Source organism: Pollachius pollachius (assembly GCF_949987615.1).
Source record: "Pollachius pollachius genome assembly, chromosome: 1".
In the NCBI taxonomy this organism is placed as follows: Eukaryota; Metazoa; Chordata; class Actinopteri; order Gadiformes; family Gadidae; genus Pollachius; species Pollachius pollachius.
This window is the reverse complement of record NC_136934.1, coordinates 34887017-34901002: the sequence shown is the minus strand read 5'-3', so window position 1 is coordinate 34901002 and position 13986 is coordinate 34887017. Positions and strand designations below refer to the sequence as shown.

Here is a 13986-nt window from a genome sequence, read left to right as displayed (position 1 = left end):
ATAGTCTACTGTAGCGCCGGTCAGGGAGAGACGGAAGAATGAGACGGGAGACAGGTTTCAACCGCTTAGTACCACTCTCGCGCCCCTTACACCGCACGACTGCGACAGTTGGTTCTTTATTTTAACAACGAACATAACAGAAACACGGGAAAGCTGACCAACACACACAACACTCTCACTAATGGTCCCGATCACACAACAATGGAACAACACACAATTAATAAAGACCCCAAACCCGTTAACCCCACTTAACCCCAATAACAGAACAAATCAACAAAACCCCTTTTGTCAACTGACAACCCCAACCCCAACTCCCAGAATCCCCCGCGGCTCCGGAACATGGCGCCCACACCCGTGGTCGCCACACTACTATAGATAGCACATATGTGAAGGAGTCTGCAAACGACTCCAAATTACCAGCAGCATATTGAGCTGCACCCAGCACAAGCGCATAATATTATAAGGAGAGAACTATAAAATGGTAAGAGCTCACCTCGCCTTCATGCACAAATAATAGGCATCAACGATATCATTCGTTTTGCATAGGTTTGAATATGTGTTCACTGGCTTACGTTCAAGCTCTGTACAAACTTGTCAGCCTCCAAAACAGACTTGATCCATGTCTTCTCGCCATTGGGGAGGGAGATACGGACTAACACTAGACGTTTGAAAAGAAAAATACTTGAAAAAGAGAGGTTTAAAAGGTCAACTAAAAGTTCAGCCGTGGAAGCGAGCTGCTTGCGTGTCTACTCCGCACCTCCCATACCGGAATTTACCGCATTTGTAGCCTACACTCAGACGTGAACATTCAGGAGTAGGGCTGTGCGATATGGGAAAAAATGAATATCCCGATACATTTTCTCCATTTCACGATATACGATAGGAACGCAGGTAGCTCGCTCCCACGACTGAACTTTTAGTTGACCTTTTAAACCTCTCTTTTTCATTTATTTTTCTTTTCAAACATCTAGTGTTAGTCCGTATCTCCCTCCCCAATGGCGAGAAGACATGTAATGGTTTGGAGGCTGACAACACATATTCAAACCTATGCAAAACGAATTATATCATTGATGCCTATTATTTGTGCTTGAGAGTGTGTGCCAACCAATGAAACCTTATGCGGAATCAGATAAAGTCTGCTCTCTTTGCTGCGCAAAACATGTTTCAGAAATCAGCACATTAAAATAAATGTAGTTGTCACACAAGCTATTCTAGATTTTTGTAACATGGAATTATTTCAGGGGGGAAAATGCAGTGAAAAAATGTACGCACAAAATAATCTTTTAAACCCACTATGTATCCCAAAATGCCCTACATGAAGCAGTCATCTGCTTGAATGGTACCACCCATACAGGTTATGAACGACGCTATATTGATTGTCTCTCGATATGTGGTCACAGGCCAAGCAGGTGGGTTGCGTGAACTCGTTTTCAGTGGTCAGAAGATGCGGCGTGGCGGTGTAAAACCGCCTCCAAGCAAAGTACTTCATGTACTTCTCGTCGTTCTTGTCCAACTCGAGCAGGTGTTGGGCCATCGACTTGGCATCGGGAAAGTCGCTGACATGAATGAAAGAATCACCCGGCATGAACTCTTCATAATTGTCTCTAGGCATCCCCAAAACGATTGGCACAGTTCCCGAAGACAAGGGCCCGTTCACCTTCTCTGTTATGTAGTCTTTGTGGGCGGAGTTCTCAAAAGCCAAGTAAAACTTGCAACTCTGCATCGTCGAGTAATAACGTTCCGCTGGCAGTGGCACAGAAAACCCAAGACCAAAGACATCCACTTTGATGTGCTTGGCGAGCTCCTTGTAGTATGCTGTTCTGACCCCCGAACCAACAGACCACATGTTACTAACCATCCAGCACACCAGTTTGTCCTTCTTGGGCAAAACAAAGTCGTCATCTGGTTCATCCTTTATCACAACGTCATACCGCGCAATGATGCCAGCATCTCTTCTGTAACTCAACGTCAGGTTGAATATATTATTTATTCCTGGGAGCTTGCCTGTGTTTGTTGGCGACTCCACGTTGTACCAGATCCACTTCTGTCGTTGTGGGCGTGGTCCTTGTGGCATGTGGGCCACACTGTGTATGCTCCTCTGATAGAACATGACCGCGTCCGCCTGCTGGTATAAGGATCTGTTGTATGTCAGATCACAGTTTGAGATATTATAATATTTCTTGCAATCATTGAAATCAAATTTGATATTTAAAGGTATGGCCCAGATTAACAGCAGGGGCTTCTTAGGAGTCTCTTCTCTCACTACACTGGAGTAGTTTGCAAATAGACGTCCGTCCGATGAGCAGTTGTGCACAGAGGGTTGAATGTAAAGAAGGTACACATAAGCGGTGCTCCCCAGTATGAGAGCAGCTGCCAAGACAATTCGTGACCACATCATCTTGGTCCACCTTTGATTCTGTTAAGGAATGAATGAATGATAAATAAGTTAAAAAAAATATGGGCTAGCCTCGCCCCTGCTGGCACCCATTACTAAAAGTCTGGATGCAGACCATGATAAATACCAAACACATCAACAGCTCACCTTTGAATGAGATTTTCCTTGCCAATGATGGACAAGGTCTGCTAGTGTTATTTCCGATCAATGCTTGTCATTATACAGGTAGGAAGCAAATGACAACCGGTTTGGGCCAGGATGTGTTTGGCTTTGTGTTGAACAGAGTGTGCTGTATGCGGGCAGCAATACCTGCCCTTTTCCCATGAGGAACACTCCCACAAAGTAGCCGGTTTGGCTACTTTGTAGCCGGTTTGGCTACTTTGTGCGGAGCAGCAATACATGTCCACAGATATTGCTGCCCCTTACATTCCTTAAACGAACCGGGACAGGCGACTCATCTCCACCAACACACGTGGTCTTTTAATCCAAATAGGTTGATAGTTTTATTTGACGTTGTTTTTAACGATGGATTTGTAGTGAAATGACTTGTACAAGTTATTGACCAATCAGCGTATCTGTTAAGTATATTACTGAATATAAGTGCAGGTGCAAAGCCATGTTAAATAGCCTACACATAGACGTGATTATATGAGCATGCGTGCCTGGGTGCACTGTTTAATGTCATGTGATCATGCGCAGAATAAACGGTCCGAGTAGTTCCCCGACCAAAGAGTTGATGGCGGCTGTGTGTGTTTTTCTCCGGTGAATATTTGAAATGTCTAACGTAACAGGTTATGGGCCCAGTCAGTGTTGGGAAAGTTCACTTTCTTCGTGAACTAGTTCAAAGTTCAGTTCACAAATTTTAAAATGAACTAGTTCAGTTAAACGTTCATAATTCAAAATTTTGAACTAAGTTCACAGATCCAAAAAATGAACTAGTTCATAGTTCTTTTTTTCAATATGTTGCTGTGAGCTATTCGTTTTTTCTGGTATTTTGAACATTGAGCCCCCTTTGTGGTTTGTCTAGGATGATATAGAGTGGCTGAATCAAGTATCGTAGCGAAATACAGTTTCCATCGTGTTTTATTGCACATTTAGCGCATTTTGTAAATCCCATTGATTTCTGTTGGAAGACTCATTGCTCGTTGGCGGAAACGGAAAGGGGGGTGTTCACGTTTGGTTGTAGTCTTTTCGCTCGGTTCTAGCCCTACTGATGAGACAGAGAACCGAGCGAAAAGACTACAACCAAACGTGAACAGAGCCCCCCTTTACATTTCCGGCCAACAAGCAATGATTCTAGGAGGTATTCTACTCCGCTGAGCTATGAGCCAGAGAGCTAACGTTATGGATTGTACATATTTATAATTCGAAATTCGTCTGAGTCTTTATACCACAAATACTCTAGGGTCTATAGCATATAACCGCTTTGTCTGATTACAGTTTAATTCATTTTCCACAATTTAACAGCTCTCGTTTTGAAGAATAATCACCGCGCCATTCGTTTCAATGGGAATCGCGCTGGTCTATACTTTCAAAATAAAGTGTACATATTTATAATTCGTAATTCGTCCCAGCCTTTATACCACAGATACTATAGGGTCTATAGCATATAACTACCTTTTCTGATTACAGTTTAATGTAACAGTAAGCTGGCAACACTGCAACTGCAAATGAACCGCACGGAGATTACCATGGCAACCGGTCAAACAGCACGGCGATCTGCGCGTGCATCCGCCGTGTTGATAGAGAAATAACCCCCCCATTGAACGAAGTTAAACCGAGTGAGCGTGCCGTTCACTGACACCAGAATGAGCGAGTTCACAGTAACGTTCATCAGGCAGTAATACAGTACGTTCAGTTCACGTTCGCCCAAAATATGAACGAGTTCATGAACTTTCGTTCAGTGAACGCGTTCAGGCACAACACTGGGCCCAGTCATGCAGGCCAAAGATGGTTTAGACTTTTATTCGACGGCGATGAGAAAAACTATGAGCTATGGGAAACGAGGTTCCTCGCGCACATGGAGTTACGCGGCCTCGGAGAAGTCATCACGGAGGACCCGAAGATAGACGGGGAAGACGAAGAAGCCCTCGCAGAAGACGAGACCAAGAACGGAGAGGCATATGCAGAGCTGGTGCAATGCCTAGACGACAAGAGTTTATCCTTGGTAATGAGGGACGCAAAACGTGATGGAAGAAGAGCGCTGGAGATTCTCCGCGAGCACTACGCGGGAAAGGACAAACCGCGCGTCGTGAGTTTGTACTGTGAACTTTCCTCGCTCCATAAGGCTAGCAATGAAACGGTAACTGATTACATAATTCGAGCAGAAACTATATTCACGTCATTAAGAAGAGCAGACGAGCATATTAGTGATGGGCTTCAGATAGCAATGGTAGTAAAGGGGCTACCTGATACATATAAGCCATTCGTCGTCCACATCACCCAGACAAATGACATTGTAACGTTCAGCGAGTTTAAAACAAAACTCAGAAGTTATGAGAGCACTGAAAAATATGGGCAGAGTGATGGAAATGTAGAAGAAGACAACGTGATGAAGACTGGCGGCGCAACATGGCCACGTGGAAGAGGAAGAGGAAAGAAAATTAACCTGGCTGATGTCGAGTGTTACACATGTGGTAAAAAGGGACACATGGCAAGGACATGTCATGACGGATTCCAAGCGAGAAGGGAAGAACGAAAATGGGACACACCACAGCGAGGCAGAGGGCGCGGCCGAGGACGAGACCGTGAGTATGTGAAGAAAGCTGATGGAGAAACGGAGGCAGAGCCGATATCGTTCTGTTTCTTTAAAATAAGTGACTGTCCGACACAACGAGGAAACAAGAAGGGCCTCATGGTCGACTGTGGCGCCACAACACACATGATCAACGACCCCAACAAGTTCATGACAGTTGATGAGAGCTTCCGACCCGAAGACCACACGATCGAGCTTGCCGATGGAACCAAGGTGAGCGGGATGGCGAAGATGAGGGGAGACGCCGAAGTCTACCTACTGGACAGCGTGGGACGACGGGTGAAGACGAGGCTCAAGCAAGCACTCTACATCCCATCTTTTCCTCAGAACATCTTTTCAGTCAAAGCGGCGACAGCCAACGGAGCCGAGTTTCGTTTCAAGAACAATGATGACTGGCTGATCCACAAAGACGGTACCAAGTTCAAAATGGATGTGTATGGTAGGCTGTATTACCTTAGCACAGTAGAAGATGAAAACAGTGATGAAGTGAAGGGGTGTTATGACATTCAAACGTGGCATAAGATACTTGGTCATTGTAATTTTGATGATGTTTCAAAACTAGAAAGGTGGTAGAAGGGATGGTGATAAAAGGGAAACATGACAAGTCCAATACAAATTGTGAAATATGCACACAGGGCAAATTTACACAAAACAGAAACAGACAGGCAGACGCAAAAGCTACAACTGTACTAGAATTAGTACATACAGACCTATGCGGTCCAATAGAACCAGCTGATAAAGATGGGTACAGATATGCTGTAACATTTACTGATGATCACAGTGGGATGATTTTTCCATACTTTATCAAAGTAAAGAGTGACACGACAAAAGCTACTGAAAAATTCATAGCAGATGTAGCTCCATATGGAAAAGTAAAGTGCATAAGATCTGATAACGGTACAGAGTTTACCGGGCAGGAGTTCCAATCTTTACTTAGGAGTAAAGGGATAAGGCACGAGACTAGTGCACCCTACTCTCCTCATCAGAACGGAACTGCAGAGAGGGGTTGGAGAACCCTATTTGAGATGTCACGATGCATGCTATTGGAGAGTAACCTCCCAAAGCAATTATGGACATATGCTGTACAGACAGCAGCTCAGATCCGTAACAGGTGTTACAGTAACTGACTAGAGCAGACACCTTACCGTGTTTTCACAGGAAAAACACCTAACCTTTCTAATATGAAAATATTTGGCTCTGAATGCTACACATACAAGCAGGATAAGAAGAAGCTGGATTCTAGGTGTGCAAAGGGAATCTTTGTAGGCTATGATAAATATAGCCCATCATATAATGTCTATTATCCTGAGACAGGAAAAGTCCTTAAACATAGGCTGGTGAAATCCATCAACAAAGGTAACGCAGATAGCCAGACTCAGACAGATCATGACATGGGGGACAACATTGAGTGTTATGGAGATACACCACCAAAGATAGCCAACCAGGGTCAGGAACAACCTAAGGGGTGTAAAGAACCCAGTGTTGAGACTGCTGAGACAAGTCCCACTCAGACAGATAATACTCAGATAGAACAGGAAGAAAGCAGGTATCCTACCAGGCAAAGGAAGGCTCCAGACCACTTAAAGGAGTACCAGTGTAAAGCTGAGTGTAACAATGATGATGATGAAAATGTTGATTATTTCTACAGAGTGACTTATGGTGTACCTAAAACACTTAGAGAGGCTATGGACTCTAAGAAGTCAAAAATGTGGGCTGACGCAATGGAAGAGGAGATTACCTCTTTAACAGAGAATGAGACTTTTACTCTGACCCCACTGCCACGGGGCAAGCGAGCAGTGGGAGGTCGCTGGGTATATGCAGTAAAAGAGAGTTCAGATGGATCTGAAACGTGCAAAGCCCGATATGTCGCAAAGGGATATAGTGATGCTGATTGGGCAGCCGATCAAAATGACAGGAGAAGCACAACTGGATACTGCTTCAGCTTAACTGAAAATGGTCCAGCTATATCTTGGAAAAGTAGAAAACAGCCTACAGTGGCACTGTCAACTTGCGAAGCTGAGTATATGGCACTAGCAGCCACTACTCAGGAGAGTATGTACCTTGTACAACTACTAGCAGGAATAGACAGCAGCAACCAGCATGTACCAGTGAAGGTATACGAAGACAACCAGGGGGCGATAGCTTTATCAAAGAACCCAGTAAGTCGACAGAGAAGCAAACATGTAGATATAAAGTATCACTTTATAAGGTCTGCACACAAAGAAGGGAAAATAGCTATAGAATACTGCCCTACCGCAGACATGGTAGCTGATGTCCTTACCAAACCAGTGGTGAAGGCTAAGCTTGAGAAGTTCAAGAGGTATTTGTTTGGAGAGTGAAGGGTACTGACAGATGTAAAGTTTTTATTTTGTTATTAACATTGTCAATGAGCCAAATGTTTATTATATATTATTATATTCTGGAGTTCTGTAAAAAAAATAATAAAAAAAATAATAATAATAATAATTGTTTTGTTTACTATTAGAGGGAGCTATAAACATGTCATTGAGTGGGAGTGTTAAGTATATTACTGAATATAAGTGCAGGTGCAAAGCCATGTTAAATAGCCTACACATAGACGTGATTATATGAGCATGCGTGCCTGGGTGCACTGTTTAATGTCATGTGATCATGCGCAGAATAAACGGTCCGAGTAGTTCGGACCGAAGAGTTGATGAAGAGTTGATGGCGGCTGTGTGTGTTTTTCTCCGGTGAATATTTGAAATGTCTAACGTAACAGTATCAATCAAATATTGAACCATGCTGTGGAATAACAACAATTCAGCAGAAAAATTAATAAAGAGGGTTATATATAGCTGTATATGTATTTGCAATTGCAGATAAGTTCACTCAAGACAGCTTTGTTTAGACATCTGCTGCCGCCAGTTATATGACAAAACAGGTTGGCCAACTGTAGAGCTGGACTGGTTTGAAGGGCAAATAATTAACAATATCCTCATTCTTTCGGGCAGCTTCATTGGGAAGAAAAGGATGTGGGTTCTGAACTCCCTGATTCAATTGACAGAGTAGAGTGTTTAAATGTAACTTTGCCATCCAAAAAATAATGCAAATTCTATATTGACATGTATTATTTGTATTATGTACATCTATATTTACACATCTATTGGGTTGGTGCCGCTTTTATATGTCACATGGAAAAGAGATGCTGTAGCTTTAAGTTCAATTCAATTCAATTCAATTTTATTTGTATAGCGCTTAATCACCATTACAGTCTCAAAGGGCTTAGCAGGTCAAATATTTAGAGCACCTTTAAAGGTGATATAACGCCACCAGATGTGAGTGCGATTAGCCGTTACAAGCCAATCTGATAATCGGCCTCTTCTGACATCTCAAGTGGCCGTGTTCACCCACATGCCCACTTGTGAATTCAGAATTTGCCTTATTCACCTCAAACGGAAGTAGGAGCCTGAGGGGTACGTCTACCACTTCCGGGAGTTTTCACAACGCGATGCAATGGCTCCACACTGCTGTGTTCCCCAATGCACTTCATCACATAGGAAGAAATCTAACTGAGGACAAACTTTTCACAGTTTCCCCAAAGATCTGGGACTACGTCGAGGATGGATTATTAAAATCAAAAGAGATCCTGGTCGTCATTTTAAGGTACGTTTTATGATATGTCTGGTGCTGTAAGCCGGACTCTGTATCGCTAGCAGTTAGACAGGCTACCAAGAACTTGCTCGTTTTAGTAGATAGATTAAGGCAGAGAGCACAGTTGTTGAAATGTACATGTATAAAATTAAACATGTAATAATGTTTATATGATTATGTTTTATTTGCTGATACAGATAAACACATACACAAAAGTGTGCTCGGAGCATTTCCTCCCAGACTGCCTTGTAAAAACTAAGACAGGCATCGACAAGCTGAAACAGGGAGCTGTGCCAACTGTGTTTGCATGGAGTTCTTTCAGACCAGAGAGGAGAAGTGTTGTTAGAACTGCAAGGTATTATTAAGATGAGTTAAGTTACTAGTTCGTAATGCATTTATTAACTCTGTAGTGAGTATTTCTCTGATGATTTCCAGCAATGTTTCCATGGATCATGGTGTGAATGTGTTGAGGAACGTAAAATGTGTGATTGGTTACATGCATTGAGCATGAGTGTCCTTGCAAAAGACCTAATGTGTCCATCAACATGTTTCTCTTATATTTCCAGTGAAGAGACGCCCCCTCCGCACCGAGACCACGAATATGCTGCACTGCCTCCCTCACTTCAAGATCAACTTGAGGAAGCCCGCAAGACCATCGCTGATCAAGAAATTCAAGAAAAACTGTTTGGGGTTTCAAATTTTCAAGGTGATGATAAACAGATATCATTTTATACAGGGTTTCCGGATTATGCTACATTTAAAGCTGTGTTTATGGCCCTGCAACCAACTGCAGAAAATATGGTGGGATGGAGTCAGGCTCAGCGACTTAAACATACTAGTGGGGAGGTAATTCGTCAAGGCTTTAGTGCCCCTAAATTGTCCACTATGGACCAGTTTTTTCTTCTCCTTTGTAGGTTGAGGCAGGGATTTCCCGAGCAGGAACTTGCAACCCGTTTCCATATATCACAGTCAACAGTTAGCAGGATCTGTGTGACCTGGGTCAACTTTCTGTATTTTATGCTGGGTTCACTTCAAATGTGGCCTTCAAGGAAAACTGTGGATGAACTTATGCCAGCTTGTTTTAAATGCACTTTCCCGGCTACTAGAGTTATATTGGATTGCACAGAAATTAATGTACAGAAACCTAGCTCCAAGGTCCTTAACTCAGCAATTTACTCACACTACAAAGGTAAAACCACATTTAAGGGCCTAATAGGCATTGCCCCCTCAGGTGAAGTGACTTTTGTCAGTGACTTGATTACAGGTTCAATATCTGACAAAGAAATTACCAAAAAATCAGGTATCCTTTCTTTTCTTGAAGAAGGAGATATGGTAATGACCGATAAAGGCTATCTCATCAAGGACCTTCTCTCTGAAAGACAGGTCTCCCTTGTAATCCCTCCTTTTTTAGGCCCAAGTGGACACTTCACTGCAGAGGAAGTTCGAAAGACTCAAGCGATAGCAAGACTGCGAATTCATGTAGAACGTGCTATTAGGCGGATTAAAGAGTACCATATTTTTGATAAAGTCTTACCCTTGACACTGGTGGGCTCCGTTAACCAACTGTGTGCCCTTTTAACTAATTTCCAAGGTCCTCTCTTTTAAAATTGTAATGTAAATATCTACCAATGTTATGTAAATCTCTAGAACTGTAATCTTAATATCCACAAATGTATTCAAACCTTGAATAGAAAGTGTTCATCTTTACGAATCTGTACAAAACATTAGCCATGATTATTGTTCTTTACGAATCTGTACAAAACCTTAGGCATCATTATTGTTCTTCTTTACGAATTTATTCAAATCCTTGACCATCATTGTTCATCTTTAAGAATCTGTTCAAAACCTTAGCCATCATTGTTCTTTATGAATCTATTCAAATCCTTAACCATCATTATTGTTCATCTTCATGAATCTATACAAAACCTTAACCATCATTATTGTTCATCTTTACGAATCAATACAATGTGAACTTGTATTGTTACCAGAGCACTGTGTTTTGTAATCTTTGTAATCATTTCACATGCCCTTTACTTTTATATACCTGTGAGTTTTTTTTTTACGTGTATGTATAAGCTACTGGATGTCTATCTAAAGAATAAAGTACAATTGTATTACACATGGATGATGTCCTTCATAACTTTATAACTTAATATACAGGAACCAGAACAGGTTGGAACATCAGAAAACATTCCAAAAACATTGATAGGCACACTGGTCTAGGTTTGTAAAGGTAACTTTGTACATAGAAGTTGGTACGGCGGAATAGAGTAAAATGGCCTGCTTGTATACTGTAAGCATGGAAAAGGAACCAGAACATCAGAAAACATTCCCAAAACATTGATAGGCACACTGGTCTAGGTTTGTAAAGGTAACTTTGTACATAGAAGTATGGAAAAGGAACCAGTACAGGTCAGAGCATTAGGAATTACATTAGGAACAAACCATTTTAAAACAATAAAACTATAAACATAAACAGATTATCAGTGATGTATTACATTATTTTGTTACACAAAGCAGGCAGAAAGTGAGAGAAAAAGAATGTGTCCAATTTACATTTCATGTTCTCCCACTCCTTTGGTTGGAAGTGCATCCGCTCCAAGTGATGGTCATCACTGCACTTCACAAAAAAGTCCCACCACTTCAACCCAGTGATGCCCATCTGCCCCATCACTTGATAATAATATTTGTGTGTGGTCTTTAGGCTAAGAATACCATCAGCCTTGCAATCTCTCACGCTGCCTTTGTTGGGGCACTTGATCTCCAGGAGGCCGTGCGTTGGTGAGGCACTGGGGTCAATCACTTTTCGGTCCGGTGAGGCACCTAGGGGTGGGGCGTGGTGGTTGATGACGAACCCACAGGCGAAGATCTCATAGCCAGTGAGGTCTTGATATTCGGCCGCAGCAACAGACTCCAGCTCCAAACCTCTCTTCATCACCTTAGTCTGCACTGATTTCTTTTTCAAATTGGCAGCTAATACATTAAAGTTTGCCACCCTTGAACAAATCCTCTTGAAGGAAGAGGAGGTAAGACGGTTGACTCAGACTTTATGTCAGGTCTTGCTATGGCTCTGTTCCCTTGTCTCAATTTCCAGCTGTATTGCAAAAGCCTGAGTGACCACCAGGCCACCATAGTAGCACGCCTCAGTGTCATCCAGGACAGTGTAAAATGAGCTTGCTCTGATGGTAAGGGAAAGAGGTGATGATCATCAGCACTGGAAGACTGTGTTGCGTGGTATGTAAGCACAGATCCCTTTGGAAGGTCTCCAAAGTCGGTAGAGACAAGAGCAGCAGGCTGTTTTCTGTTCTCCTCCAGCAGCCTTAACATCTGACTCTGTCTTCCTATTTGACTTAGGTTTCAGTGTAGGCTCTCTGCAAAGGCATTTGATGGAAGCGGGAGTGGCAAAGGACAGTAGAGGTTTGACATCACCCCTTCAGACGAGCGTAGCCTCTTTGGCGGGGGTGCGTTGGTCACTGGTGGTTTTAGCTTTGAAACACTCACAGAGCTCACCGTTCTTGGACTGACACCCAGGGCCCTTGATGGAACGTGCCAGGCTTGAGGCAGTGACGTCTTGCTACTAGTTAGGGGAACATATATATATATATATATATATATATACACACATATATATACACACATATATATATAGATATATATACACACACACACACACACAAACATACACTGAGTGTGCAGTGAATTAGGTACATCTGGCATTTCAATCTTCCGCCATGAAAATATTACAGCTACATGCTGGTAGTGGTAGGTTGTTTACAGCTGTGATACGTGCTAACACACAACCCGGTATCACGCCATTGCGTGCTCCTGCGCACGAACGTTAATCTATTGAAGCGTGTTCCCGAGCACGATAGTCCGACTTTTTGCGTGTTACACAAAACGAAATGTAAACCAATGCATTCTGAATGGGAGTGTTCTAAGACAATTAACGTTCTCCACAAAACGCTACGAGAGAGAGAGAAAGAGAGAGCGGGAGGGACAGAGAGAGAGAGAGAGAGCGAGAGAGAGGCTTCAGAAAGGGTGTGCGCAGATAGTACAGTGCACCCTAGTTATGTTTATGCCAAAACCTATATATATAATTAGGCTATAATTATATTATTTAGCGTGTAATGAGACAATCTATAGCCAAATTGTCGAAGATGCCCGAGAATCTTTCGGGATATCAGCATGGGAAATCGGCGAATCAGACCCATGAATCTATTGTAGCGACCCTGGGACAGTTAAATAGTTTGTGTGTTATGTGTTACATTATATTTCGTTGTCCGTTATGCCAGTTGTTCTATGTGCATGTATTGTAATGTTAATCTTGTCAAACAGCGTGTGGGGCGAATCATTAGGTCAGCTGGGGGAGGGCCTTGGAAGAACAGGAGGATGGGGCCCTGCATGCGAGTGAGACCCTGTTGCCGGGGTAACCGGGGTTTGTTTGGGTCCGGTTTTCAGCTGTTGGTTTCAATGTTGTTACAATGTTACGGGTTTCAGTGACCTGGTTTTTGGTCCATTAAAACTACCTTCAACTAATGACTCGACATGATTATGTCACCGGCGAGGTCGTTACACTATAAAGAAACACGTCATCTCAAGCGGGAGAGAAAGTTTGCGGTGCTGGTTTGTGTCACCAACCCAGCAACCCAGTCGCCAAGAAAAAGATACGTAGCATTTCAACGTAAAAAATAGCGTGTTATACCTACAGTATCCACGTGTGCCGCTGTGGAGGCGGGTTTCGGGGTTTGGGACACGATTGTTTAGGGGGGGGGGGGAGACACGTTTGTTGAGGGGGGGGGGGACACACGATTGTAGGGGGGGGGGGGGGGGGGGGGGGGGGACACACCAACCCAGCAACCCAGTCGCCAAGAAAAAACGTTGACGGTGCACGTTTCCATGAACACTGGATACGTAGCATTTCAACGTAAAAAATAGCGTGTTATACCTACAGTATCCACGTGTGCCGCTGTGGAGGCGGGTTTCGGGGTTTGGGACACGATTGTTTAGGGGGGGGGGGGGGAGACTGTTGTTGACCGGGGAGGGGGGGGGGGGGGGGGAGACACGTTTGTTGAGGGGGACGACGACACACGATTGTAGGGGGGGGGGACACACGTTAGTTGAAGGGGGGGGGGGGGGGGACACGTTTGTTGAGGGGGGGAGACACGTTTGTATCCTAACAACAAAACAAGTTAACAAAAGCCCCATTTGTCAACTGAGAACCCCA

General features: G+C 43.3%; 2 protein-coding genes across 2 annotated transcripts in view; both read right to left on the bottom strand.

Annotated features, from left to right (window-relative positions):
- mettl6 (methyltransferase 6, methylcytidine) overlaps nucleotides 1-13986 on the bottom strand; it is a 32773-nt gene that overhangs the window by 7744 nt on the left and 11043 nt on the right. The window lies entirely within an intron of this gene.
- Nucleotides 250-2670, bottom strand: LOC307072418 (4-galactosyl-N-acetylglucosaminide 3-alpha-L-fucosyltransferase 9-like). Its single transcript, XM_079731709.1, has 2 exons — nucleotides 2543-2670; nucleotides 250-2416 (listed from the first exon to the last, which is right to left on the bottom strand). Exon 2 carries the CDS (start codon nucleotides 2396-2398, stop codon nucleotides 1325-1327), a length of 1074 nt encoding a protein of 357 aa, XP_079587835.1. The 5' UTR covers nucleotides 2399-2416; nucleotides 2543-2670; the 3' UTR covers nucleotides 250-1324.